Source organism: Rattus norvegicus, chromosome 17, assembly GCF_036323735.1.
Source record: "Rattus norvegicus strain BN/NHsdMcwi chromosome 17, GRCr8, whole genome shotgun sequence".
Taxonomy (NCBI): Eukaryota; Metazoa; Chordata; class Mammalia; order Rodentia; family Muridae; genus Rattus; species Rattus norvegicus.
The window spans coordinates 26,634,293-26,660,000 of record NC_086035.1 but is presented as its reverse complement, the minus strand read 5'-3'; the positions used below and the strand labels follow the sequence as shown (position 1 = coordinate 26,660,000).

The 25,708-nt window shown below is 44.4% G+C and overlaps 1 protein-coding gene across 7 annotated transcripts in view; it reads left to right on the top strand.

Annotated features, from left to right (window-relative positions):
• The window catches only part of Bmp6 (bone morphogenetic protein 6), a 261,855-nt gene that overhangs the window by 125,558 nt on the left and 110,589 nt on the right, over nt 1-25,708 (top strand). Inside the window, exon 1 of one of the 7 annotated variants that reach the window (XM_063276109.1) lies at nt 24,436-24,453. The exons of the other annotated variants lie outside the window; for them this stretch is intronic. Coding sequence (XP_063132179.1) covers nt 24,453 — 1 coding nt within the window. The 5' untranslated portion in view covers nt 24,436-24,452. Of the gene's footprint in view, nt 1-24,435; nt 24,454-25,708 lie in introns of those variants that run through there. 7 annotated transcript variants of the gene reach the window in all.

Genomic DNA, 25,708 nt, shown 5'->3' with positions numbered 1-25,708 from the left:
ATTGGAGCTCTGCAGTCCAGCTCGCTGAATTCTTTGACTATTTGTGAAACACAGCAGAGATTCAGAAGGTTGACATATGGCAGGAAAACTGTGTGAGGGAAGGATAGAGGGGGATCATCCCTGGGTGTGGGAATGAGGAGAAATGGCCACTGGGTCCTGTGATGGTCAGACATAGAGCTCTTGGGTGACCAACCCACTGTAGAGGCTGTGGCAGTCAGTGCATTCAGGAAACTGATATCAGCAGCAGAGAGGTCTCCCTCCTTGCCTTGGCATGAACAGAAGCATAGGACGAAGAGGTCCCTTACCCTCCTTCTTGACTGACCCATCTCTTCTGGGAATGACCTGAGCTACTTCTGGGCCAGAATCAGCGAAGCATCATACTGCTTTGGTACAAGAATGGAATCAAATCTGCTTAACAGATAGGAAGAGCCATGGGCCTACATTTTTGTAAAATTCATGAAAAAAATTAATTACTAGAAAATCAACTAAGAGAAACCAAATGTGTACAGCATCAAGCCTCAGTTATGGATTACTAGATTCCATTCCTATAAGGTTTTTAGTTAGATTCCCATTGACCTGTCTGCATTCTCTATTCAGATTTCTTAGCAGGCAGTGACGGAGGGTTAGGAATCGTCTAAGATTTTCGGCAAGGTGGAGCATCCTCTGCCCTTGACCTGAGCCGTGGGGAGACTGCAGGTCTGTATCTCCCCACTGCTCAGCAAACTCTTGGCGATGGGAGCCAAGTGCAGGTTGAGAACCACAGTTTTCAGGTTTAAGTTTAATCTGCCCTCACTTCCCCATGGCTGCCAGCTCTGCTGTTTCTGATTCAGAAATCTCTCCCTCCCATCATCTGCCCATCCTCTACCCATTGTTCCCTAAGTCCCCCAGATGAAGCCTTTATGATCCTTGGCCTGACTTCTGCCCTGGCCTCCCTATTGCTAATTCACCCCTGCATCCCTGCCAGCTCAGCTTCTCTGTAACACAGATGTGATCTGTTCCCCCCCACCCCCCCAGCGTCCCCACACCCCAGCACCTTCATTGAATCCTTATGGTCCACTGAAGGAAGCCAAAACCCTGGCTCCCTCAACCCCATCTGTTTTTCCTCCACTCACCGGTCTGTCTTTGTAAACACTCTCCCCTTCCCTCACTCTGCTCCGTGACATTACCCGTTTACATTGCACACCTATCTATCTGCCCTCACACTCTCTGTCCCACCTGGTTCTTTAAACAGCTCAGATGCCACCTCAGACTGGAGGCATGTGTAATCCCTATGCCAAGATTCTCTAGGAGAACATCTGGGGCCAGAAGAAAGAGGATTTTCTTAGTGCTAGGAACCGCTGAGTAGCATTGAGATTTGGATTCCTGCTTGTGGGTGAGGAGCTGGCAGCCTGGAGTTCTGGTCTCTGCCACTCATCGGTCTAATCCTTCAAGATGAAGTCCTCTGATGACCATCTTCTAAGCTTTGTTTGTTTTGTGGTTGTTGGGGACCAATCTCAGGGCCTTGGGCATCCACAGAAGTGCCTCTGAGCCCAATCCCCAGCCACGTCCTCTAAGTTTTGCCCATCTTTGGCATGTCTCTCTTCTCACATACTTAGCGTGGTGGTAACTATGAACACTGATGTGTAGGTTAGGCTAACAATGCAGTGGTATGTGTTACCATCTTTTCTCTCTTCCCTAATAAAACCAAACTTTTTAATGGCAAAAGTGTAAGTGGAGAGGTGCAGTCTCTGCAGAGAAAGGGGGGGTACTGGTTAGATTCTGAGCGCACCAATTGCTACATTAAAAAAAGTTGCCTCTTTTCAAGAACTGTCTACATGGTTGAAAGGACAGTCTTCAGGAAGAAGAAATACTATTTTTCTTCCAACTGATATCATTATGACTTTAGTTAAGTGTTCATAGGAGTTAGAGGTTGCCAGTAAGTCTCACTTGAAATTCTCTGCTTGTGCCAGGCAGAAAGTTCACAGGCAAGCAGGCATGGCTCCCGCAGGAGTAGATAACGATGCTTACCTTGTCAGCTTCAGCTTTAGGCTCGCTTGGCTTGTGTTGTGAAGGTGTTAGACATTCTGTTTACATAAGGGGTTGAGGGGTGACATACTGTCTATTATAGCACAGTCGCTTAGCTCTCCACCAGGCATCAGGGGACATTTAAAACCTGAAAACATCAAAGTCTTGAGCAGCGTTGAGATGTCCCTACTCAGGCGGAGGGTGGTGGTCTCTTGGTTGGGAGCACGCACATTACTGCCTCTGTGCTATTTCCAGACCGTTGGTGAAATGAATCGGGCAGAATCCGAGCTCACAGAAGCCAGTCCAGAGACAGAGCTTCAGTGAGTGCGAGCTTGTCCAAATAGGTTGGAAAAATATGTCGAATGAGAGTAAGCCCAGGCAAGATGGGATGCTTCTTTTTATAGGGTGTTATAAGGTGTTTAAAATTAACCAAGTTTTCAGTACTTAAATTATCTCTAATGAGACACGTAGGTCTTGGGAGGGAGATGACTACTACTTCTTCTTTCTTCTTCTTCTTTCTTCTTCTTCTTTCTTCTTCTTTCTTCCTCCCCCTCTTCTTCCTCCTCTTCCTCCTCTTCTTCTTCCTCCTCTTCCTCCTCTTCTTCTTCCTCCTCTTCCTCCTCTTCATCTTCCTCCTCTTCATCTTCCTCCTCCTCCTCTTCCTCCTCTTCCTCTTCCTCCTCTTCCTCTTCCTCCTCCTCCTCCTCTTCCTCCTCCTCTTCTTCCTCCTCGTCCCACTTAGCCTTGTCCTCTTTCTACCAGAGTCTGTACAGTGTAAGCACTCACATCTCTAGGACAGGTGTTAGCCTTAGGGTGGAGAAAGGGAAGAAGAGAGATGGAGTAAACCCAGATGCCTTCTACAGTTTGATTTGGAAATGGAATGGAAGGGAGATATGAAAGCAAGTTAATCTCAGGCGATTACCTTGTCTATTTTGATTGGTTTTGGTGCCAGGCATGGGCCCCAGGACTTTACACAAGCCGAGTGTGTGCTCTGCCACTGAGCTACACTCTCAGACTATCCCAGCAATTCACGCTTTTAGAATGTGTGATACACAGAGGGAAGGTTCTGGATGATATATCCTCCCCACACCCCGAATCAGTAGCTTCGAGTGCTGTTTTTCATTTTTAATTCTTGTCTGCACTTCACAACAACTGCTGACGGGTGGTGCTGTATCATTTGCTCATTTCAAGGCTCACTTGTCTTGGTCTTTGACATATGTGTGGCTTCTTTTTCTAGCCATTTGTCTTGTGTCTGTAGGATGCAATCTAGCCATGGCACCCTTCAGTGTTGGAAGATGGGGGATGGTCCCTCCTAGAACAAAAGGATCGATCATCCCTATGGCCTTTTAACCCAAACCTGGAGAAATGAACCAGTGCTCCACCACCGTGCTCCACCCACAGCCATTTCAGGCTAATTTAAATGCTTGCCCCTCAGCAGGCGTGCAAGTGTCTTCTCCTCTCATCCAGTGTAATATTTTCACAGCACTTCAGGAGTTTCGGCTCTGGCTCACAAGAAAGTTGAACTCAGAATTGAAGCTTATCCTGAGGTGCCACCTATTGCCACTAAACCACACAGACTACCGGGATAGCTCTGTTGACACTACAAAAATAAAGTATGTCACCAGATCATTTCGCTGGGATGAGGAAGTTCTTTCCATGACTCTCGAAGGTCACCTCGAGGACATGCTTGTTCCTACTGGACGGCAAACGTGTTTCACCAAACTCTTACCTAAGTGCTTTTTGTTTACAACTCTGTAATAAATTCCTGGCTCCCTTCATAGTGACTCCTGCAAATGTGGGGCTTCCACAGTATTTTTTGGGGGGAGGGACCAATTCCGAGTTGGGATGCGTCTTTTAATTTTTCCCAGCATTTATTTCGATCATGAAAAGTCTTAAGCAGACAGGAAGATAGAAATGCTCTCTAGCCTGACACTTAGGGTCTACCATCATCAGTGACCACACCCGTCCAATCTGTTCATTCATGCGTTTCTTCATGTCAACCCATCTTTTATTTGTTGATAAATTTACAGACACTAGTCTAGGGTCTTTGCAGAACTGCTCTTTGTGTGTCCTTAAGATTCAGTGCTTAGGGCTGGGGATTTGGCTCAGTGGCAGAGCGCTTGCCTAGGAAGCGCAAGGCCCTGGGTTCGGTCCCCAGCTCTGAAAAAAAAACCAAAAAAAAAAAAAAAAAAAAAGATTCAGTGCTTACATGGAACACGAGGAGTTTGTTTTGCTTTTTGTTTTGTTTGTCATTTGATGGAGTTTGATGTACACACACGCCTGTGCAACCCATATTGCTATTAAGACACACTATTCCCTAGAAGGTTCCTTGAGGCAACTTGCTGTCCTTGCCTTCCCCTTCTGAGGCCCCTTTCATTGCAAGGGTGGACTGTGTCTATCCTGTGATTCTTCTGGGATCTCCTGTTGGTGATCCAGCCAGGGTCAACCTGGGCTTGGCTTTACCTCAAATGTCACAGAATAGAGAGAGGGAAAGCCATCCCACTTGCAAGTACCAACCCTAGAACATCGCAGCTTTTTGTCAGCCTCTAGAGCAGCGGACACTGTAGGTTAAGATCCCTTTCGGGTCAAATGACGCTTTCACAGAGGACACCTAAGACCATCAGATATTTTCATTATGATTCACAATGGTAGCAAAACCACAGTAATAAAGTAGCAACAAAAATAATTTTATGGTTGGAGGTTACTACAACATGAGGAACTGTATTACACTGGTATTAATTTCTTTTACAGTTCTTGTGGATCTAATGCACGAAAGGTCTCATAGGATCCAGGATGGTGTGACTTCAAAGTTTTCTACCTTATATTGGTGCAAAAAACAGTTCATACTCTGTTGAAGTCATACCAGGGATATTGGTTTTGGATTATCACCCAAGCCGGCAGTGTGCATTTGCTAATGCCCATGGCAATGACAGACTTCTGCTCCTCACTGCTTCATGATCTGAACGGGGTGATAACCTACAGATCTGTAGTGTGCTGTGCTACTCAGCTGAGTTGGGAGGTGACATGTGTTCAGTGGATTTTCAGTTTAGGATGTTTACACTTAAAGATGTATTCATCAAGTTGTGTATATATCAACCATCAGAAGTCAGTGGTACCCATAGAGAAGGATGTCAAGTACCAATGAGGAAGGCAGTACATAGACCCTGACATAAAGCTTATAGACCAGAAGATGTAATATCAATGTTTCTCTAGCCAAATGGAGCCACAGTTATAGTGTGAAGAGAGTATTTCTCCAGTTCATGGAGTAGCTTATATATTGGTAATCATAGCTTTATTCTGGTTGTACCAATCTTATTGGGTTGGCCTTAGCTATTTAGGGAGGGATCAAGTTGAGGATGTAAAATCACTGGTTTGAGAGAAGGCGGCAGATAAATTGAACTGACTCTGACCTCAGAGACACATGTGGGTGTTTATTGAGGTGAGGCAGGAATGTTCCAGGACCATCCAGAGGGTGTGGTTACTTAATGGAGGAGGTGGGGTGGTACATGACATTCAGGCCGAGTGTGGGAAGAAAAGATGGGTTTCTGCTGGTGGATGAGGGCCCAGGGCGAAGGCTGCCTCAGGAATGGCACCAGGGACCTACTATGGCAGTGGGGATTTGGGAATGACAAGCAATCTCAGGGGCCTGGTTCCCAGGGTGAGCTGTTGCTGGTGGTGGCACGAGGCAGGTGGGGGAAAGGTTGCAAAGGCAAGCTGAGACAAGTTGGGGAATGTGCAAGCAAGCCTGAGCATCCTAGATGCTACCCTGTAGACGGGGAGGAACTGTGGCCCCTCAGTCAGACTGAGACGATGGGCGCGTGAAGGTAGAAGAGTGCTCTGGAAGCAGAGTGAGCAAAGCCAGGAACTGGAGACATTAGCTAGGACATATTTTTGCACTGCTCTAGATTGCTTCCCCGCTCCATCCCCAGTTTAAAACTTCATTTGCAATGTTCGACTGCATCCCTTTGAAAGTTTAAACTAGTTTGCATTTTTACCTTCCTGTAACTACATTTAGAATGTGTTAATCAAGCAGGTGAAATTAGGTGATGAATTTGTGACTAACACCCAGGAGATTGGAACCTGTGGAAAAAGTTGTCATTCCAGTAAGTGATATCTGGTGAGTTCTTATTTAAATCGACCTGTCTTCCTGGCACTTTTCTCTTCATTTCTCCTTACTATTAAAAAGACCCTCTTGGGAGCTGGTTGCTTAGAACTGGCATCCGTGGTCAAGGTGCAGAGGCTATTCTCATCGCAAAGGTAATTGGCCCACAAGGAGACTTTAGTGCGCTGGGACTCTTTCAAGGGCTGCTAATTGGCACTGCCAAGGTTGAGCCTCATTTTCTGCCTGGCTTGCCCCCATTCTGTTACCCAGCTCACACCTGCCCGAGGTATGGTGAAAGCCTGGTACTGTCTCCAAGGACTGGGATCCACCAGTGCCAACCGAAGCAAGGTGATATGAAATGACAACAGAGAACATTCATTTGCACCTCCCCAATTAATCACACCCACTGCGCATGCACGCATGCACTCCTCTGCAGGTTTGTTTACAGGGGGGCAGTTCCCAAACCTTCATTACTTCGGCATACAAAACTAAGGACAACCACATATGTAGGAAAGAAATGGTGTAGAGAAATCTCGATATTTACGTTAGGCATTTTATTGCTGTGACAACTACCTGAGAAAAATCAACGTATGGGGAGGAGAGATTTATTCTGGCACACCGCCAGTCTTAGGGGTTTCATTCAGTGGTTGCTGGGCTCACTGGTTTGGCTCTGAGGTAAGGCGTGCTATGGCAGCTGAAGCAGGTGGCAGAGACTGCTCACTTCATGGCCACAAGGAAGCAGAAGGAAGGAAAACAGGAAGGGGCTGGTGACAAGATAAAGTTTTCCTGAGATACACCTCCAGTGAGTTACTTCCTCCATGCAGGCCTTATTTCCTGCTTTCCACCTTCTTCCAGTGAGGCAGTCATGTGACTCCATGAAAGGATAACGCATTACTAAACTCAAAGCTCTCCCGCTCTCTCGACCCTGCTGTGTTGGAAACCAAACCTTCAACATTAGTGCCTCTTAACAGGGCACTTCATAACCCAACCATAACAACAGCAGAGGAGGGTGTTTTCTTCAGGCAGGATTTTGATCTCTTGATATTGATATTGATTCCTGGTATCAATATCTGTGACTGTGTTACCTTACATGGCAAAGCAAGTTAGGTTTACTGAACAGCTGACACCCAAACAGCCATGTTTTCCTGAACTATCCTTCACAGGGGCCCTTCCAAACAGAGGAGGAAGTCAGAAGAGTCAGCTTCTATGAAAGAAGAGACAAGATAGGCATGGGCTATATGCCAAACACTGCGACCTCAAGAAGCTGAGACTAGCCTTGAGCTGACAGCTAGCAAAGATGGGGGTCACAGTCTTGTAGCCACAAGGGGGCTCAATTCTCCTTGTAGGATAAATATGAATGAAAAACGGATTCTCCCCATGGTGGGAGGGGACGGACTGCAGAGATGTCTGACATCTTGACTTCAGCCCAGTAGTAGACCTGTTGGGCTTCTCTCCTACAGAAGTGGGAGAGGATAGATTTGTGTCACCCTGAGTTGCTAGGTTTGTGAAGACAGAAATGAAAATGGACAGTGGTGTCATCACGACAGAGTATGTTCTCGTGCCATTGCTTCATTGGGGTCATCTAAGTGGGTAGATGTTTCTGGAGGGGCTGCAGCTATTGGAGTGAAGGTCCTTGAATTAGCCTGCTCACTGGGCTTTGAATAAGCTGCCATCCCTGAGACTGCCTACTATCAGCTATGGCCAACGCTGCCATGTTTTCAACGTTGGCATTGGTTGTGAACTCTTTGGTAGCTTCTCCTTTGATAAGTTTGCCAAGTTTCAAAGACAGCAGAAACCTTTGGGTCCTGAAGACTGGAGTATAAGATTTGGTCGCCAGGGACCCTGCTTCTGCAGAAACATTCCAGGGTGAGTGTTCTCTGGTGGTGACTTCAGGTACCAAAATGGTGCCTAATGGTACAAAATTTGATGGGGAGGACGTCATTCTGTGATGCCCAAGGCAAACGCTGAAGAGATGAACACAAAAGTCTCATGTTTTCATTTGCACCAATACTCTGTGGGTGGATGGGCATGTGATCATTGGGACAGTGGAGGAGAGTGTGCATATGACAGACACCATCTGGTGCAGGTCACCGTTGCCAACTGGAAAGTGCTAATATATCTGACTTCCATTTTCTCTCTTCCTTCCTGCATACTCTACTCACTTTTTAGGCTAAATTCTTTTTTTGGGGTGGGGGGGACTGGGGACTGAACCCAGGGCCTTGCGCTTGCTAGGCAAGTGCTCTACCACTGAGCTAAATCCCCAACCCCTCTTTAGGTTAAATTCTTAGTTAGCACACAAAGAAATGATCTCATTTTGATAGTTGAACCCATGCATCCTTTGCTTTGTGATTTCCTGTCCCCCACTGTCCTCTGCAATTCCTCTGTGTCCTTTTTTTTTTCTCTTAATCAGATCACTCCTTCCATTGCCCTGGAGAGTGCGACTGTCCCACGTGCTTGCCTTCATTCTTGCTGTGGTCCTTTTGTTTCCTGACTTTGAAGTCTAGCTGGAATTGCCAAACTCAGCTGATGTTAATGCAATTAAACTAATAGCAAGAACATGAACTTAGCTCTTAAGGCGATATGGCTTGAGGCAAGTTGTCTTCTTTGGGCTTCCATGTATTAGCCATAACATGGAAAATGCATGTGGTTGTCAAGGCAGCTGTCAAGGTCGATTGAAGTGCTACATAGAGTCAGCGATGGTGGTGCATGCCTGTTGTCCCAGCACTTACAGGCTGAAGCCGATTTTGAGTTCAAGGTTAGCTTGGGCTACATAGTTAGATCCCGCCTCAATCTCGTCACTTCCTAAAAGGAAAGAGAAAGATAGTACATGTAAGGTTATCACTATGCATAGTACATTTCAAGCACTCAGTAGTTATAAAGTATTATTAAATTTGTTTGCAATAAAGGGCCACATAAAGCAAAGTCTTCATGCTTCATGGTTAAATCATTTAGCACATCGTCATCTCATGCTGAGGGCGGGGAAACATCCAACGGAAAACCGGAAAACCTCAAGTGGTTCCTGTTTGTCTTAAAGTTCTTCTGGAAGACTTCACATTTTGTAATTTCTGGAATGCAAGCAGATAATGAAAGCCACTTCTAAGTTCAAGGGCTATGTCAGTGTGCCATAAAATAGAGCAGAATGTTTGGACAGCGCGTGCTAGCTGTGGGTACCATGAAGACCCCGTGAGTTAGGTCAGAGCCTACAGCAGGCTTAAACCTGGGTTGCAATTATTGAGCTGACCAAATGGAACCACCAACATTCACTGCTAATGTCTGAATAGTCATCATGCACTGAGAACCATGCCAGTGACCTGGAAGTTTGGAATTCCACACTCCCGCAGTTCCATAGTTCACAACTTCCCTGCATCTCACAGTCTGTTTCTAGAGTGCTACTCTGTTTTCAGGATGCCTCCCTCCATCCTGGAATCAGTCGAGGAGGAATTTAAGACAGTTCTGAGACTCCCTATGTTCCTGAATGTTCTTTTAGATTATCAGCAATCTTAGACTGAAATACCTCTACTATTGCCTATCCGTTGGCCAAGATACGTGGGATGGAAAGCGCTTTGGACATTAGAATTTTTTTTGGGGGGGCACTATCTCTGTAAGCATAGGTCCAAGTTTAAAGACAAAATTCATTAGTGTGTTTCATATATACCTATACACATATACTGAAGGTCATCTTATGCAACATTTTATTTCTCCTTCTCTTTAAAAGTAGGGCGTTGTTATATAGCCAAACTGGCCTCAAACTCCCAATCTCCCTGCCTCAGCCTGCCTCAGCAGTTAAAGTATTTGAAATGATTTTGTGTGTGTGTGGGGGGGGTGGGGAAGCAGATTAACGTGATACACAGCTTCCCTCTTGTGGTCTCATATTCCTGCCTACAGGTTTCAAATGATCAGTCTTGGTGTACAGTTCAGTAGTACAGAACTTTCTAGCATGCTTTGGCTCTGGATTTAACTTCCAGTCTTCCCCACCCTACACACACACACACACACACACACACACACACACACACACGCACGCACGCACGCACGCACACACACACACACACACACACACACACACACACACACAAACTGTCTGTTTGTCTGTCTGTCTCCTTCCCTCCCTCCCTCTCTGGTGGGGACAGGGCAGAAGAGACATTGGATTTCAGAGTATGAATGCTCATCCTGAACCACGATTTGTACTATCACATTGACACGCTTCTGAATGCTACATTTCAGTATGAGGGTCTAGAACTTTCTGTTGCTGTTCATCACCTACTGCACACTTCACCTGTGAAGCAACCAGTGAGGACCCACTGAATCTGCATCTCTATTGGAGTGATGCAGTTAGTATTTTTTTTAGATTATTTAATAGGACCTGGTATGCTCTTATTAGTGACAAATACAATCCAACAATTTCTAGGATACAAGGAACAAACTAGATGATTGTTTTGTTAGTGGAGATACACCGGGAACTTTTCTTTATTTTTGACACTTTCATACACACACACACACACACACACACACACACACACACACACACGAACACACACGAACACACACACGAACACACACAAACACTAAAATAGGATCATATCTACCCTGTATTGTGAATTCATAGCACCTGTGGTTATCTGCCTGAGATCAAGCCAGACAAAATCCCTGCATAGATGGGGTAGGTAATCTGCAGAGCTGTGTGCTCTTTGAAACTCGAAGCTCAGGAGTTTTTCCTAACCAGCTTTTGTTTACCCTAATGGAGGATGTCACCCTTGCTGGATAGCATACTTTTGCAGGGTATAAAAATCTCGCTTATCATCTGATGTGCATCTGCCTACTTGATCATTGATTTTGCCAACTTGATTAGATTAAGACATGCCTAGGACATTCCTGAGGTCCAACAGTATACATGTCCATGAAGGTGTTTCCAGAGTTGTGTCTCAGGAATGCCCTGGGAGAGGAATGTGGGAAGCATCACCACATGGGCTAGGGTCCCAGATGGAGGGGAAAGTGAAAAAGAGAACACCAGTGGTCCCTTTTCCTTCGTTCTGGATGTGCATACATGTGACCAGCTGCCTTGTGCTCCCACATCCATTCCTTCCTTGCCCTGGTAGATTTCCACCCCCTCAAAGTGAGCCAGAATAATTCTCCTCTTCAGTTGCTTCTTGTAGCTATTTGATTGTAGCAGTAAAAAATAAAGTGGTGTACCCATCTTAACCACATCTTATTTTCTCATTCTCTTTCCTGTTTGATCTTGTTTCTACATCTGCTTGACGTTTGTCATTTCTCTTCTCTTTGCTGCAACGCCACAGTAGCCTCTCTCTATCTCCTAGGGAAGACTCCAGAGAACGCAACTGTTTGCGATGTCCCTGGCATCCATACTGTATGAAAGAGTTATTTTGGCTCACAGTTCTGGGGGTCGGTTCTAGTCAGTTACCGTTTGCTTTGGGGTGTAAGGAGGCAGCATGTTCATCTCATGGTTACCTGGAAGTTGAAAAGAGAGGGGAAGGGACCCAGTACACATCACAAGAACACACCCCATCTATGTAACTTCCCCCCACTAGGTCTTACTACTTTTTGTTGTTTAAATTTTTATTTATTTCAATTTTTATTAAATTTTATAATTTTTTTTGTTAAAACATTGCAAAACAAAACAAAAAACCCCACACCCAAATTAACCAGAATGGCAGTCTATTCATTTCCTTGGACATCTATACAGGGTAGAAAGGCCTTTGGAATAGAAACTGTTGAGCTTCCCAGTGGAGTTACATTTCTACCACTGAATATATTAGTTCTGAGACAGCGTCTCCAGGCTGGCCTTGAACTCACGAAATCTTGCCTGTTGTTGCCCCACCTAGTGCTGGAAGTGAGGGCATACACTACCAAGCTCAGCTTCAAATATATTTTTATGCATTCATCCATCATCCAAAATGTCTATGACAGAGTTACAATGAGAGAGCCATTTCTTCACAACTTCTTTATAACTCACACCAATCACCTGCACTGCGTCCTTCCTTCCTCATCCCTTAACATTTGGCCTTTCTTGTTCTCATTTCTACATGTGATAACTGGGTCATACATGGGAGTACAATGTAACATGTATTTAAAAACAATTAAAATATAGTTATTTCTACTCTCTCCTCTATCCAACCCCTCCCATGTGCCCCTCTCAAAATCATGACATCTTTTTCTTTATTATTGTTACAAATATATGTTGAAAGTATATATAGTAATACATTTAAATGCACTCCCCACACACATACATACACGTCATGCTGAGTCTCTTCAGTGTTCCTTCTGTATATATGTTTATTACTTCCCAAGCCTCTGACAGGCCTTTGGAGAACATTCCAGATCCAAACACAGCTACCACTTTAAATATTTAATATTATGCCCAGTTCCACTTAAATATTGAGGGCCTACTATGTGCTAGCTGCTCAGATGGGTCCCAATGATACTAAATCCCAGGGCCACATTCTTCTGTAAGCATGTGGTTTAGTAGGGAGGGGCTGCTCTTGCAGAATATTTGATCGAATTGTGAACCCTGAGATTGTGAACTGGAAAAAAAAAATCTGTTTCTTGTTGTGGTGTGGCTTAGCCTCAGCACACACTAACCCAAGAGCTTTCTGTAAACAAAGCTATAAGGTCAAGGACAGGTCAAGAGGCGGAGCCAGCAACCGGATGAGCGGGAAGATGAGAGGGCCTGTAGAACAAAGGGACATAGAGTGGAAGGACATGGAGTTGAAGGGTATTTAAGGCTGTAAGCAGAGCAAGAAGGGGCTTTTTCCTTCTGGGACATCAGCTGAGGAGGAAAGTCAGCTGGGTGCGTTCTCTGCCTCTCTGAGCTAGCAGGTTTTTACCTGGATCTGACTCCTGAGTCTTCGTTGGTAAAATCAAAGCGCTGAGATTTTTGCTTTAAAAATAACAGGCTGCTCTGCTGAGACACAGGGTCTCAGTGCTGTAGCAGGTACCAGGACAGAAATAGATTTGGACATATATCAACCGGAAATGATAAGGGCAGGATGAGGAAGCAGAGTTCCGAAACTAAAAGTTGAGCTGGTCTTTTGCTTTTTTTTTTTTTTTTTTTTTGAGTGTCTAAAGTCATACAATGCAATAATTCAGCTTGGGATTCCCACAGCAGCTTTTATAACAATAATTTTTTTTAATTTTTCTTGAACAGTTCACTTATGTTTTACCTGCCTTTTAAAAATGTAATGAACTGTAAAGTATACTGGTTTTGACTAGTTATATTTGAGATTTTTTTTCCAGTGGATTCTGGAACATGAATTTTTTTATTTTTTAAATCAAAAGCCTCTTTGACATTTCATTCCCCTGTTTTAAGAATACAAAGCGAACATTCTTTATTTGAAAGATTAAAAATGGCAAATTTTCTAATAACTTGGCTACTGTTTCTTTTCAAGTCTGGTTTCCATGGCCATCAAATACTTTGAGGTGAAGTGTCAGGTAACCTCCTCACTGAGCTCTGCCTCTGCCCCAGTTCTGAGGGGGCCGGATAGAGTTCCCCCCACCTTCCCTCTCTGCTGAGCTGCCTTAGCCGTGAGGGTGGAGGAGCCACATGGGATGCCCCTGAGCCTAGAGGAGGGCTGACGTTTGCAACCTACTTCCTGCTGGCTTCAATCCAAAGCTGCGACTGTGGCTGGATTACACTTCACAGCCACGTTAAGCTCCAGACTTTGATGTAGCTGAAAGGCAGACTTGACCAAATGGCATTGCCTCCCTCCCCCTGATGCTTAGGTAGAAGCCAACACCATAAAAACGAACATTTTTACCATGAGTGCTTACTGGACTACCTGCAGGCTCGAACAGTCACACTGCCAAATTGGTCAAAGAAGAAATTGGCTTGAGAATTGCAAAGTCCATTCCTTTGGCCAAGACACAGAGCTTGGATCAGCCTCGTGGGGCTCCCTAACTAAAATAGAGCAGACACGATGAACATTTTAATTGGAAACTTCCAAAAGACACACACACACACACACACACACACACACACACACACACACACACACACAAAATCTTAAGAAATGAACCTTTGGCAACTTAAGCATTCCTTTCCTCATCTGTTACTTCTAGAAAATAGTACTTTATCTTAAAAGATGAGCAGAATGGCAGATACTTCAGAGCGTTTGTTTGGTTTGATGTATATGTTCTTTGCCTCTACATCCCTGGGAAGGCTAGAAGGATCTGGCACTCTCGATTACATAGATACATTATTAAATCATGTTTACAGATCTCTGTGGAGCAATCATAGCATGCTAAGAGCTTTAATGGTCACAGAATTAGACATGGCTTCTGTCCAAAAGAGTTACTTCAGTGACCAGTTACTGAGGAAGCTGGCCACCAGGAGTTACTCAGGCTTCTCCTTTGGAAGATGCAAGTTTTCTTTTTGACTTTATAAAACTATAATGTAAGATGTTTTTCTTGGTTCCTCAAGCGAGACTGCTTTTCAGGAAGTCCCATGCGGATGAGCAACTGATAGCAAGGCAGTGGTGCAGAGAGACTCAGGATGACTCTCTTTGAATGATACATCTTTTCACCTCACCTAACCTTTTCTTTCCCCCAAGACCTCACCCCAGGTCTTAGGGGGATGATGGTATATGTCAGCCATTCGGACAATCCCAGGTATGTAAGGCTTAGTGCTTGACAAAGACACTGCACATTTTTGTACTCTGATATTTCATAGTTTTCTGCTCAGTTGAGAATCTCTTCAGGGTCACAAACGTAACGTGGGAGTCACAGAAAATTTGACAAAGATGGAAGGTTTCTGAAAGTGCAGCAAACAAAATTTAAAACCAAGTATGTGATGAAACCCACCCATGTTGTGCTGTGCGACTTCACTGTAGACCGGGTGTTGGACACACAGCACACCCCAGGGTATATTGCACTTGCCATCATGACATCAGTGAAGCTGCCGGGTGCCTACCAGCTCCTATTCTTGCCTACTGTCTATTGTGAATTGCAGTGTCTTTTCTGTGCACACCAAGTTTTCTGGTTTTATAGCAACATAAGGATTTGATTATATGAAACAGAGACAATATTTCATGTCCTTCTCCCATCAGTCCTCAGCATGCGAGTACCAAATTAGTACACAGTTGCGTTAGAATGCTTGATTTTAAAAATTGCTGTCTCAGGCTGCTGGCTTGAGATGCACTTAAAAGAAAAAGTGAAATTAATTTTGGCTAGGAATCAAGAAAAATCTCCAAATGTTTCTGAAGTGGTCCTAAACATATTTCTGCCGTTTTGTACTATGTGTTTATGTAAAGTGTCATTCTCGGATGTAATCAAAGAATAAGTATAAAAATCAAAATATTGATATATCTTGACAAGTCTCTGGGGTCCTGAGGCATCAAACATTCAGCCAAGGGTTCTTTGTTTATGTAAATTCTTTAAATTTTAAAATAGCATACAAAGTATTAGTTATAATTCTGGCATTATCAAAGTAAGTTTTATAGACTTTCCTTCCCTTTCGACTCCCCCCTCCCTGCTGGAGATTTAGTTCATTATGTAAAAACAAATGCTTACATCTTGCATTTGTAGGCAAATTGCTTTTGTCTTTAGTAAATTATAAAGGTATGTGTATACTAAAGAATTATTTTAAAGTAAATTTTTTATGATACGTTATCAAAAAATGTTTGATTTATTTGTCTAACCCAATCTTAAGAATACCAGCCCTGACTCTGAAAAGAACGTGGGTCCACTCATGGGGTGGATTCTCAGTGCCTCCAAACTATCTTTTAAAGCTCCTCCAAATTCACTGCTATTACAGTGGGCAGTCGAGGCTCCAAATGTGAGTTTTGCTGGGTCAAGCTACATTCAAGCCACAGCAAATCCTAATAGACAAATTTGTAAGTAGGATTGTCTGATGTCCTAAACATGTGTGTTTTTGATTTTGGAATCCGATACATTCTTAAATTACATTTTTATTTATATGTGTTTATGTGTCTATGTCTGTGTGTCACAGCGTGTTTGGAAGTCAGAGGACAACTTGCAGGAGTCAATTCAGTCTTTCTGTCGTATGGGTCCTGAGGATTGATCTCAGGCTGTCAGGCTTGATAATCAAATACTTCTACCCCTGGGGCCACCTTGCCAGCTAGCCCTAGTCTTTTTCTTGGTAAAAGAGTAATTGAGATGCTATTTAAATTTTCAGGTAAGGGATCTATAGCTTCAAGAAAGTGCTTGTAGTACTCATGGATGAGGAGTTGGCGCTGTGGAGTAGAGGAAGCTGCAAACAAGCCCAGGCCGGCTGTGCGTGCAATCCTGCACATCCTTACAGGGCCCTGATGGCAATTTGAATGTGGACGCAGAATAGCCGCATAGAATACTTACGTGGAATGCAGCTGCCTTAGTTAGGGCTTTACTGCTGTGAGCAGGCACCATGACCAAGGCAACTCTTATAAGGACATTTAATCGGGGCTGGCTTACAGGTTCAGAGGTTCACTCCATTATCATTAAGGCAGGAACATGGCAACATTCAGGCAGGCATGGTGCAGGAGGAGCTGAGAGTTCTACATCTCATTCTAAAGGCGAACAGGAGAAGACTGACTCCCAGGCAGCTAGGACAAGGGTCTTTAAGTCCATGCCCACAGTGACATATAGCCTTCAATAAGGCCACACCCACTTCAACAAGCCACTCCCCAGGGCAAGCCTATTTAAACCACCACAGTTCTTCCCACACATGTGTTCTTCCCACCATCCCGCTTCATACCATCTTCTTTACCGAGTGGCACAGACTGTAGTACCCAAGGACTGCCAGAGTATTAGTCTCTGTGCACAGCAAACAGCTCTGGCTGGTTGGATCAGCCAGGAGTCAGCATCGATGGTACAGCAGACACAGACAAGCACAGAACCAACACCGTTCCCCATGACATATGGTAAGAGTACTACTGATCTTAGAAAATTTCTGGTTTGAGTCCAAAGTAGTTTTAGATTTTAAAAAGCTTTCACGGCATTCTTTTTTATTTTCACAATCTTTTTTTTTATTAGATATATTTCTTTACTTACACTTCAAATGGTATTCCCTTTCCTGGTTTCCTGTTCATAAGCCCCCATCCCCTCCCCAATATGGGTATTCCTCCATCCATCCCCCTTACTGTCCCCCCATATTCCCCTGTACTGGGGGGTCCAACCTTGGCAGGACCAAGGACTTCCCCTTCCACTGGTGCCCCTATTCTCTGCTATATATGCAGTCGGAGCCCTGGGTCAGTCCATGTATAGTCTTTCGGTAGTGGTTTAGTCCTTGGAAGCTCTGGTTGGTTGGCATTGTTGTTTTTATGGGGTTGCAAGCTCCTTCAACTCTTTCAATCCTTCCTCGAATCCCCCCCAAGGGGGTCCTGTTCTCAGTTCGGTGGTTTGCTGCTAGCATTGACCTCTGTAATGGACATGCTCTGGATGTGTCACTCAGGAGAGATCTATATCCGCTCCCTTTCAGCATGCATTTTTTAGCTTCATCAATCTTATCTAGTTTTGGTGGCTGTATATATATGGGCCACATGTGGGGCAGGCTCTGAATGGCTGTTCCTTCAATCGCTGCTCTAAACTTTGCTTCCATATCCCGTCCTATGGATATATTTTCCCCTTTTAAGAAGGAGTGGGAGCATCCACATTTTGGTCATCCTTCTTCTTGAGCTTCCTGTGGTCTGTGGATTGCATCTTGGGTAATTCAAGCTTTTTAGCTAATATCCACTTATCAATGAGTGCATACCATGTGTGTTTTTCTGTGATTGGGTTACCTCACTCAGGATGGTATTTTCCAGTTCCATCCATTTGCCTAAGAATTTCATGAAGTCATTGTTTTTGATAGCTGAGTAGTATTCCATTGTGTAGATGTACCACATTTTCTGTATCCATTCCTCTGTTGAAGGGCATCTGGGTTCTTTCCAGCTTCTGGCTATTATAAATAAGGCTGCTATGAACATAGTGGAGCATGTGTCTTTGTTGTATGTTGGGGCATCTTTTGGTATATGCCCAGAAGAGGTATAGCTGGATCCTCAGGCAGTTCAATGTCCAATTTTCTGAGGATCCTCCAGACTGATGTCCAGAATGGTTGTACCAGTCTGCAATCCCACCAACAATAAGCAGCAGTTGTTAATGTCAGTCCAGACCTCAGTCAGATGCCTGCTATTTAATTGATCTGATGGTCACTGGTGATTCCTGTCTTTCTGAAGGGAACTTAACCCCCAGCGACCCACTGGCCTCTCTGTTCATCACTTTCTGAGATAGAGGAGCTAGGGCACAAGAGGAAGAAAAAAAAAAACTTAGTTGAAGTCTATTTGCCACGAGGGCTGTGTGAATGAGGAAGGGATCCAGTTAGAGATACAGATAACAAAACATTCTCCTTGCCTCCCATGAGGCCGTCAGTCCTTGGCATTTGCCTGTTTGTGGGCACATCCCTTCAGCCTCCACCTCTCTTGTCACTGCCTTCCCTGGATCCATTTCCTTGTCTCTTTTCATAAAAGGATCTTTATAATATTGGATTAAGGCTCCACCCTATTCTGGTATGGCCTTATCCTAACCGATTATATCCATGAGGACCCTGTATCATGCCTCTATATCATGCCACATTCTGAGATTCCGGAAAAGACATGAATCATGGAAGGACATGATTTAACCCAGCACACATGGTGCCTGTAAGTCCTAGCCTTCATTTGATCCTTTGATAAGGAAACTTCTCATGCTGACACAAGGCTAACTTCAGATAATGTGGGCTTGCTTCATTTCCAGCTCCCTCCCCCCAAACTCCCACCGCAACCCCCCCCCCGTGTCTCCACACCCTGCCCAGTAATCGGTTAGTGTTTTCTGTTACACAATGTACCCTAAGCTTCATCTCCCCACAGCAGGAATGTTGGATTTTTGCAGGCCCCCAGATATCCCTGAACTTCAGAGCAGGGCGGATATCACATTTAGCATTCCTCTGTTTTCTCTTCATGGTCCTTAGTTGTAACTGCCTGTTGCCTCCTTAACCCCGCCAATGTAGACTCTGTCAAAAGCACACAGATGTTAGAATCCTGCCTTAGACGATCTGCAGTTTTTCTTTGTGGTGCCCTCCCCAGCTCTGACTCCTTTTCTAGATCAAAGTTTTAGAATAATGAATCATGGCATATTATACTCCTGCCAGAGGAGAAGGGCACCATTGCCCGGGAAGAGAACCAGGTAGATAGATGCCATTTTCATGAGTGTTTCATTCCTTACTGGACTGAGTTACAGCTCAGCATGCCTGGCATCGTCTATGCAAGATCCAGAACCTGTCCCTCCTTTATCCCCTCCCCCTTTTCCTTTTTATCTGGTGCTGGGATGGAGTCCAGGACTCCCCCTCCTGAGCCACACCCCATCCCCAGTGGTCTACTGTCTTCTTGAAGTTACTGAGAATGTGAGTTCAAGTTGAGTAGCCACCACGCTTTGATAAGCAACGTGCCAGTTCTGTAGGCAGAACTGTGTGAATAAAAATCCTCCCTTGAGGTTAAAATAGGGAGCCGTACCAGGAATAGATTCAGCAGATTTTGGCTTACTATCCAACACCAGGCACTTTCTTAAAGACCAAAGATGTTCAGCTGGGAGTGGTGGTACACACCTTTAGTCCTAGTACTCGGGAAGCAGAGGTAGGAGGATCTCTAGTTCAAGACCAGCCTGGTTTACATACAGAGCGAGTGCCAGGACAGGCAGGACTGCACAGAGAAACCTTGTCTCAAAACAAAACAAAATAAAACAAAACAAACACACACAAACCCCAGAGACATTCATCCAGCCTTCTATTATTAAACCCTTGCAAGACCTTACTAGATCCATGTCTTAGAAAATTGCATACTGTCAACTAGGGTTTGCAACCAAAAACTAAAACAAGCTAGCAGAGCCTCTCTCTTCCCTGCTGTACCTTGTGGCATCTTGTATGTTCACTTTAACTTCTGTCATGTAGCTGTAATGGTGGAGGCTAAAGAGGAAAGCTTAACAATGCTTTAGAGAGGTCAGTTACAGGGGCACTTGGCCAAATATGACACCAAGAGAGGATGGCTGGAGTCAGGGAAACTCTCACTACTGAGCCATCCCGACTTTTCTTGGACATGACCACAAACGCCATCCCTCCTCTCCCCACTCCTTTCATGTGCTCATGTGTACCTGGGGTGAGGAAGGGTCCTCTTCTCTGTGTGCTCACCTCATATACAGCTGCCCTTGATTGAGGGGAGATGGCCAGAATGGAACTGAAATGCCCATGTAAGACTAAGTGGACAGTTCATGGTCTCCATTGGGTTTCCCACAGCCTGAGAGCTTCTAAGGCCAGAGGTCTTCTTACTCCTGTCCCTCTCTGTCATGTCTACATGGTGCTGGAACAGCACCCTCAGAATTGTCTTCTGAATGGCTAAGTGTGGTGCAAAGAAAGCTGGCCTTGGGTGTCTTTCTGGATGCTGGTTGGAGACTTGAATTCAATGAGCCAGTAGATAGTCCCTGCAGTTTTCTGTCCTACAAGGACCACACATCATGTAACTGTACTTGACAGTTGTGATACCATCAAATCATATCAGGAGCTCAGTGTTCCTGAGAAGACAGAATTGTGCCTCCCTTGAATGACTGTGGAGAGACCTGTGAAGGTATGGTAGAAAAACATTTGACTGACACTGGGGCTGGTTAAACCTTGTGTCTCACCACTCACCCACTGCCAAGTATCCTGAAAGCCCAAGCTTACTGGTTAGTCCTGGTTTTGTTATTAATGAACCGGTGACCTTAGAGTCATGTGATATTCCTGGATCCCGGTTGCTTTGTCAGTGGAGCTATACTCTTCCGGAACCTTCCAACTTGGAACTCTCGCTTAGCTTCTGCTTTTGAGTTTTAAGTAGGACACAGGTAGAGCTAAGCAGATCACTTACTCCATTGCGTCATTGTTTTCTGTAGTGCTGGGGATTGATACTGGTGGCTCAGCACTGTTGGGTGAGCACTCTATACGGATCTGCATCCCCAGCCCAGCCTTTTCATTTCTTTTAGAGACAAGATCTTGCTATGTTGGCCAGGCTGGACCTGACTTCCTGGCCTCCAGGAAACTATTTGCTTCTGAATAGCTGTCACTATAGGCGTGTGCTCTTATCCTTGGCTTCAATCAGATTTCAGAGGCTTTCATGGCTGGGTGCATGCAAACTATGTATACCTGTAATCCCAGCACTTAGAAGAGCTGAGGCAGGAGGCTCTCAAATTTGAGGCCCGCCTATACAACATAGAAAGTTTCAGGCAGTCATGGGATACATAATAAAACTCTTTTAAAAAATTGAAAACAAAATATAAAACAAGTAAAAAGCTTGAGTAAAATAAAATAACTTTTGTGACTGCTTTTAAGAAATAAGTAAAATTTATAGACCAAATTTATATCTATCCATCATCTATCTATCTATCTATCTATCTATCTATCTATCTATCTATCTATCTATCTATCTATTGAGATAGGGTCTTATATGTGTCCCAAGCTAGCCTAAACTTTTGGCATTCCTCCTGTCTCAGCTTCTGGAGTGCTAGAATTTGAGATGTTGACAACTTCTCTCAGCTTTCAATTAATTAAAAAAAAATGAAACCTTTAAAATATCTGGTATGATAAACTCATGAAATTGAAAAAAAAGTAGAACTAAAACTTATTTTACCCCTCTTCCGTGATATAAGAAATGCCAGTGAGTAAGGAAGGCCGTTTTCCCCTCCATCTTTGCTGCTGGTTGACATTGGGCAAGTTGCTTCATTGTTCTGGACTATGTGACTTCTCTGGCGAGTAAAAATCAAAATCAAAAAGTCTTGAGTGCTTCAAGTTCTCTGAATAGCCTGGGGAGATGCTGGTCAGTGAAGCCCTCACACGAACACGAAGACCTGGGTTCTGATTTCCAGCATTCACCCTATGAAGGTGGGCATAGCTGTGAACACCTGTAGTCCCAGCCCTGGGGAGGCAGACAGGAGGATCTCTTGATTGTTGGCCAAACGGTCTAGCCAGCTAATGATTTCCGTGTTTGTGAGAGACCCTGTCTCTCAAAAAGTAGGTTAGGGGGTAATCGAGGAAGACATATACACACACACACACACTCACACACACACACACACACACACACACGCATACAGAGAGAGAGAGAGAGAGAGAAAGAGAGAGAGAGAAACACACACATGTACATACATACATGCACATGCACATACATGCATGCACGCGCACACAAGTGCACATATCTCTCACATACTGCATATAAATACATATATATACATACACATACACAATATATATGTGTGTATATGTTTCTTTACACACACACACACACACACACACACACACACAGTTATCTAAAATAAATAAAATTCTCTTGTGAGGCCTCCCAAGTGCCTTCCCTTTGCCCAGTTCTACAGTGAGAATATTTCCAGTTAACTTTGTAAAATACAAACCGTTCTACATTTGTTTTCTCATGATTAAATCCCTCCATGCCCAGTCTAACCAGCAATGGTACAGCTTGTTCGAAAAGTGGATTGCCTTATATTGAACATAAAGCGGTATGAGTATGAGGCAGTATTCTCTTCAAGGCTCAACCTTTAGACTCTGATTTCATACTTTTCTGTGTGACCCTTCTCCAGAGCTATCTTCGGGTGACTTATATGCACAGCTGTTTCATTAGACTGTGTTGGAGTTTATGAGTCAGATTACTGTTACCAAAATGTTTGTGAAATCGCCTCTGAAGTCATGTATTTGCACCGCGTATCAATAAAAACACTCCAACCGTAGTAGGCTCTTGGCTGGTCTTGATAGTAAGTTTCCAGTCAAGTGGTGTACCATCTTGGTGGGCAGTTGGATAGAAAGAGCACAAGTTCTTATCTTAGCATAGAATTCCAAATGCACCTCCTTCCGTGAGGTCGAGGAGGGCACCGGATATCTTCTAATAGCCTCAGTGTGACCAATCGACATCCATACAGTAGGGGACTAGAGAAGTAGGCCCACTCATCCTTGCTATTTCTCACAGTCAGCAGTTCTCGAAGAGACACTGAAATAGCGAGTCGAGCACACTGCCTGTGTGCGGCTGTCTCCCTGTCTAAGGTGCATTTGCACATTGGCTCTTGGCCAACCTCCCACCTCAAACCTTTACATCCTCACAACAGACTCCGGCTTCCTGTTTCCTCAAGTCTTCTTAGTGCTCTGTTTGTGGCCCTTTATCATTCGAGTCCTATTTGTTTGCTTTCTGTTGGTCTGTAGCATTTTTTTTTTTCTGGGTGAGGCCTGTGTCTTGCTTAGCTTGGGTTTGTCATAGGGAGAAGTTTCTCTTTCTTAAGATGAGACTGTCTGTGTGTCAATGTTATTTTTCCAAGGAAACATCCAAGTCCAGCCAGAGACTTCCTGGGTAGACCTTTGCCTCAATACTGAATTATCTCACCCACCCGCTATGGCTAAGACACAGCATGGAGTTCAACTTTTTTGCAGTAAGCAGTGCCCTCCTAGAGTTTTACAGCATATTGGGGGCAATAAGAAATGCAAAAGAAAAATGAACGACATCATTGTGTTCTAAATACTAGCTAATAAAACAGTTAATACATTCCATAGAAATATAGACCTCCATCATATTTCACAGTATCCTGAATTTCCTTCTAGCTCTGGACATGGAGTCATCTCTGCTTGGATTCCCGGATTACTTAGAAGATGTGACAGGGTGCATGTCCTAGTGTGTCTGTCCACACATTTTAAGTATTTTTCCAGTGGCCCTACAGGTTGAACATCCCCTAATCTGAAAATCAGAAATCCAAATTCTTCCAAAACCCAAAATGTTTTGACAATCCACATGGAGACACAAGTGGAAAATTCCATATGTGGCCCGGTGTGAAAGGCACACTCAAAACACTGGACGACTGCACCTTCAGCAGTGTGTTTGTCACGTGTACAGGAAACATAAGTAAGTCCCATGTGTAGAGCTGGGTCTCACCCCTAGGATATTTAGCTGTCTATCTGTGCATATTGCACAACTGGGAAAAATCCAAACTTGGTCCCAAATGTTTCAGATAAGGCATAGTCAGTCATTTGTCCTATCAACATATGGGCTGCCATCCACGTAGTCTCTTTTCTCCTTAGGGGATTAGGAAATGGGATGCTGGCTGGATCTTGAGAGTCAGACAGGTGAAGAAGCCCCGTGTGACACAGAAGTACACAGAGCTAAGGTTCACTTTGAACTTAGGGAGTCTTCTACCCTGCCCACCCAGTGTACCTGCAGCTTAGTCCTGTGTTCTGCCTCCTGAAGTGCTATAACTTTTGCACATCTCCACCTTCTTCCTCAGGAGAGACACCGAGAATTCTGGGAGCCTTGGGTGCATAGGTCCAAGTTCTAGAAGCACGTGTGTCGAAGTACAAAGCATTCTTCTTTAAAGTGAGTTTTGTACCTGGAAAAAGTTTTCGTGTATGTGTGTGTGTGTGTGTGTGTGTGTGTGTGTGTGTGTGTGTGTGTTTGTGCGTTCGTGTGTTCTCTGGTGTTTGTGGTCAGCTCCAGGGGAGGAATAACACAAAAGAGATCTCAGAAGTTTCACAAGAGGACTCTTAGTAGTCCTTTAAAAAAAACCCTAAGTCTTCCTAGCAGTGGTAGCACATGCCCATAATCCCAGCATTCAGGAGGCAGTGGCTGGTAGATCTCGGAATTGGAGGCTAGCCTGGGCTACAGAGCAAGCTCCAGGACAGCCAGGGTACACAGAGAAATCTTGTCTCCCCAACCCCTTAAAATGAAGGCATTAAAAAAAACCCAAAGTTAAACTTTTTGTTTTAATAAAGAATAATAATTCTCTTGTGTTTATTTTAAAGTGTTGGGGAGAAGGCATCCTTGTAGGAATCAGAGATACCAAAACCAAAAACAAGCACAAGTATTTTTCCAAACAGAGACTCCAGGGAAGCAGCCTCACTTTCTCATGGTTCCTGCCATCACCTCATCCTATGTCACCATAAAAGACAGAGAGGGTAGTTGGGTTCATGTACAAAGCTATTGGCCAGTAGGAATCTTGTGTGGGATATAGAAACACGGTTTGTGGTCACCGATATCCAGGTTCTCTTGGATAGACTTCACAGCATGACTTACTAGGCTGTCCCTGGTGTGTGAGAAGTGGGGCACCCATCAATAGTAAACAAAGAACAGGTGTGGATGGTGACTGTAGGTATGGCTGTTGGCCCTGCTGAGAGGAAAAAAAAAAGTCTGTTTGTCTATAGCGTTTTAAGTAAATAATACCAGATTCCTAGGCATGGCGGCCTTCTGTCTATCCACCCTCTTGGCTCCTATTGATGGCAAGTTATAACTGGGCTACATAGACCAATACATTGTGTAGTCTAGAGGGGAAGATGACAGAAGAGAAACTCTGCTGGATCAAGCCCATGCGTCTTGTGCTCATTTCTAGGCCTGTAAACAAACACAGCTGTTGAGTGAAGGGCCGACTTCAGAACTGGTGCAAAACAGCCCTTGCCCCTGCCAGGGAGCTCGCAGCGGGGAGAGTGTTCTTCCAGGGCTTTGGCGGCACAGGCGAGGCTCAGCAAGCTGTGTCCACGTGACTTCTCTGTCTTCAGAGCAAGCTGGGTGTGAGCAGGGCCAGTTCTGTGTGTCCAGCTGAGGCAGTTGGAAGGGTCAGAGTGATCTGTGTGGAAAA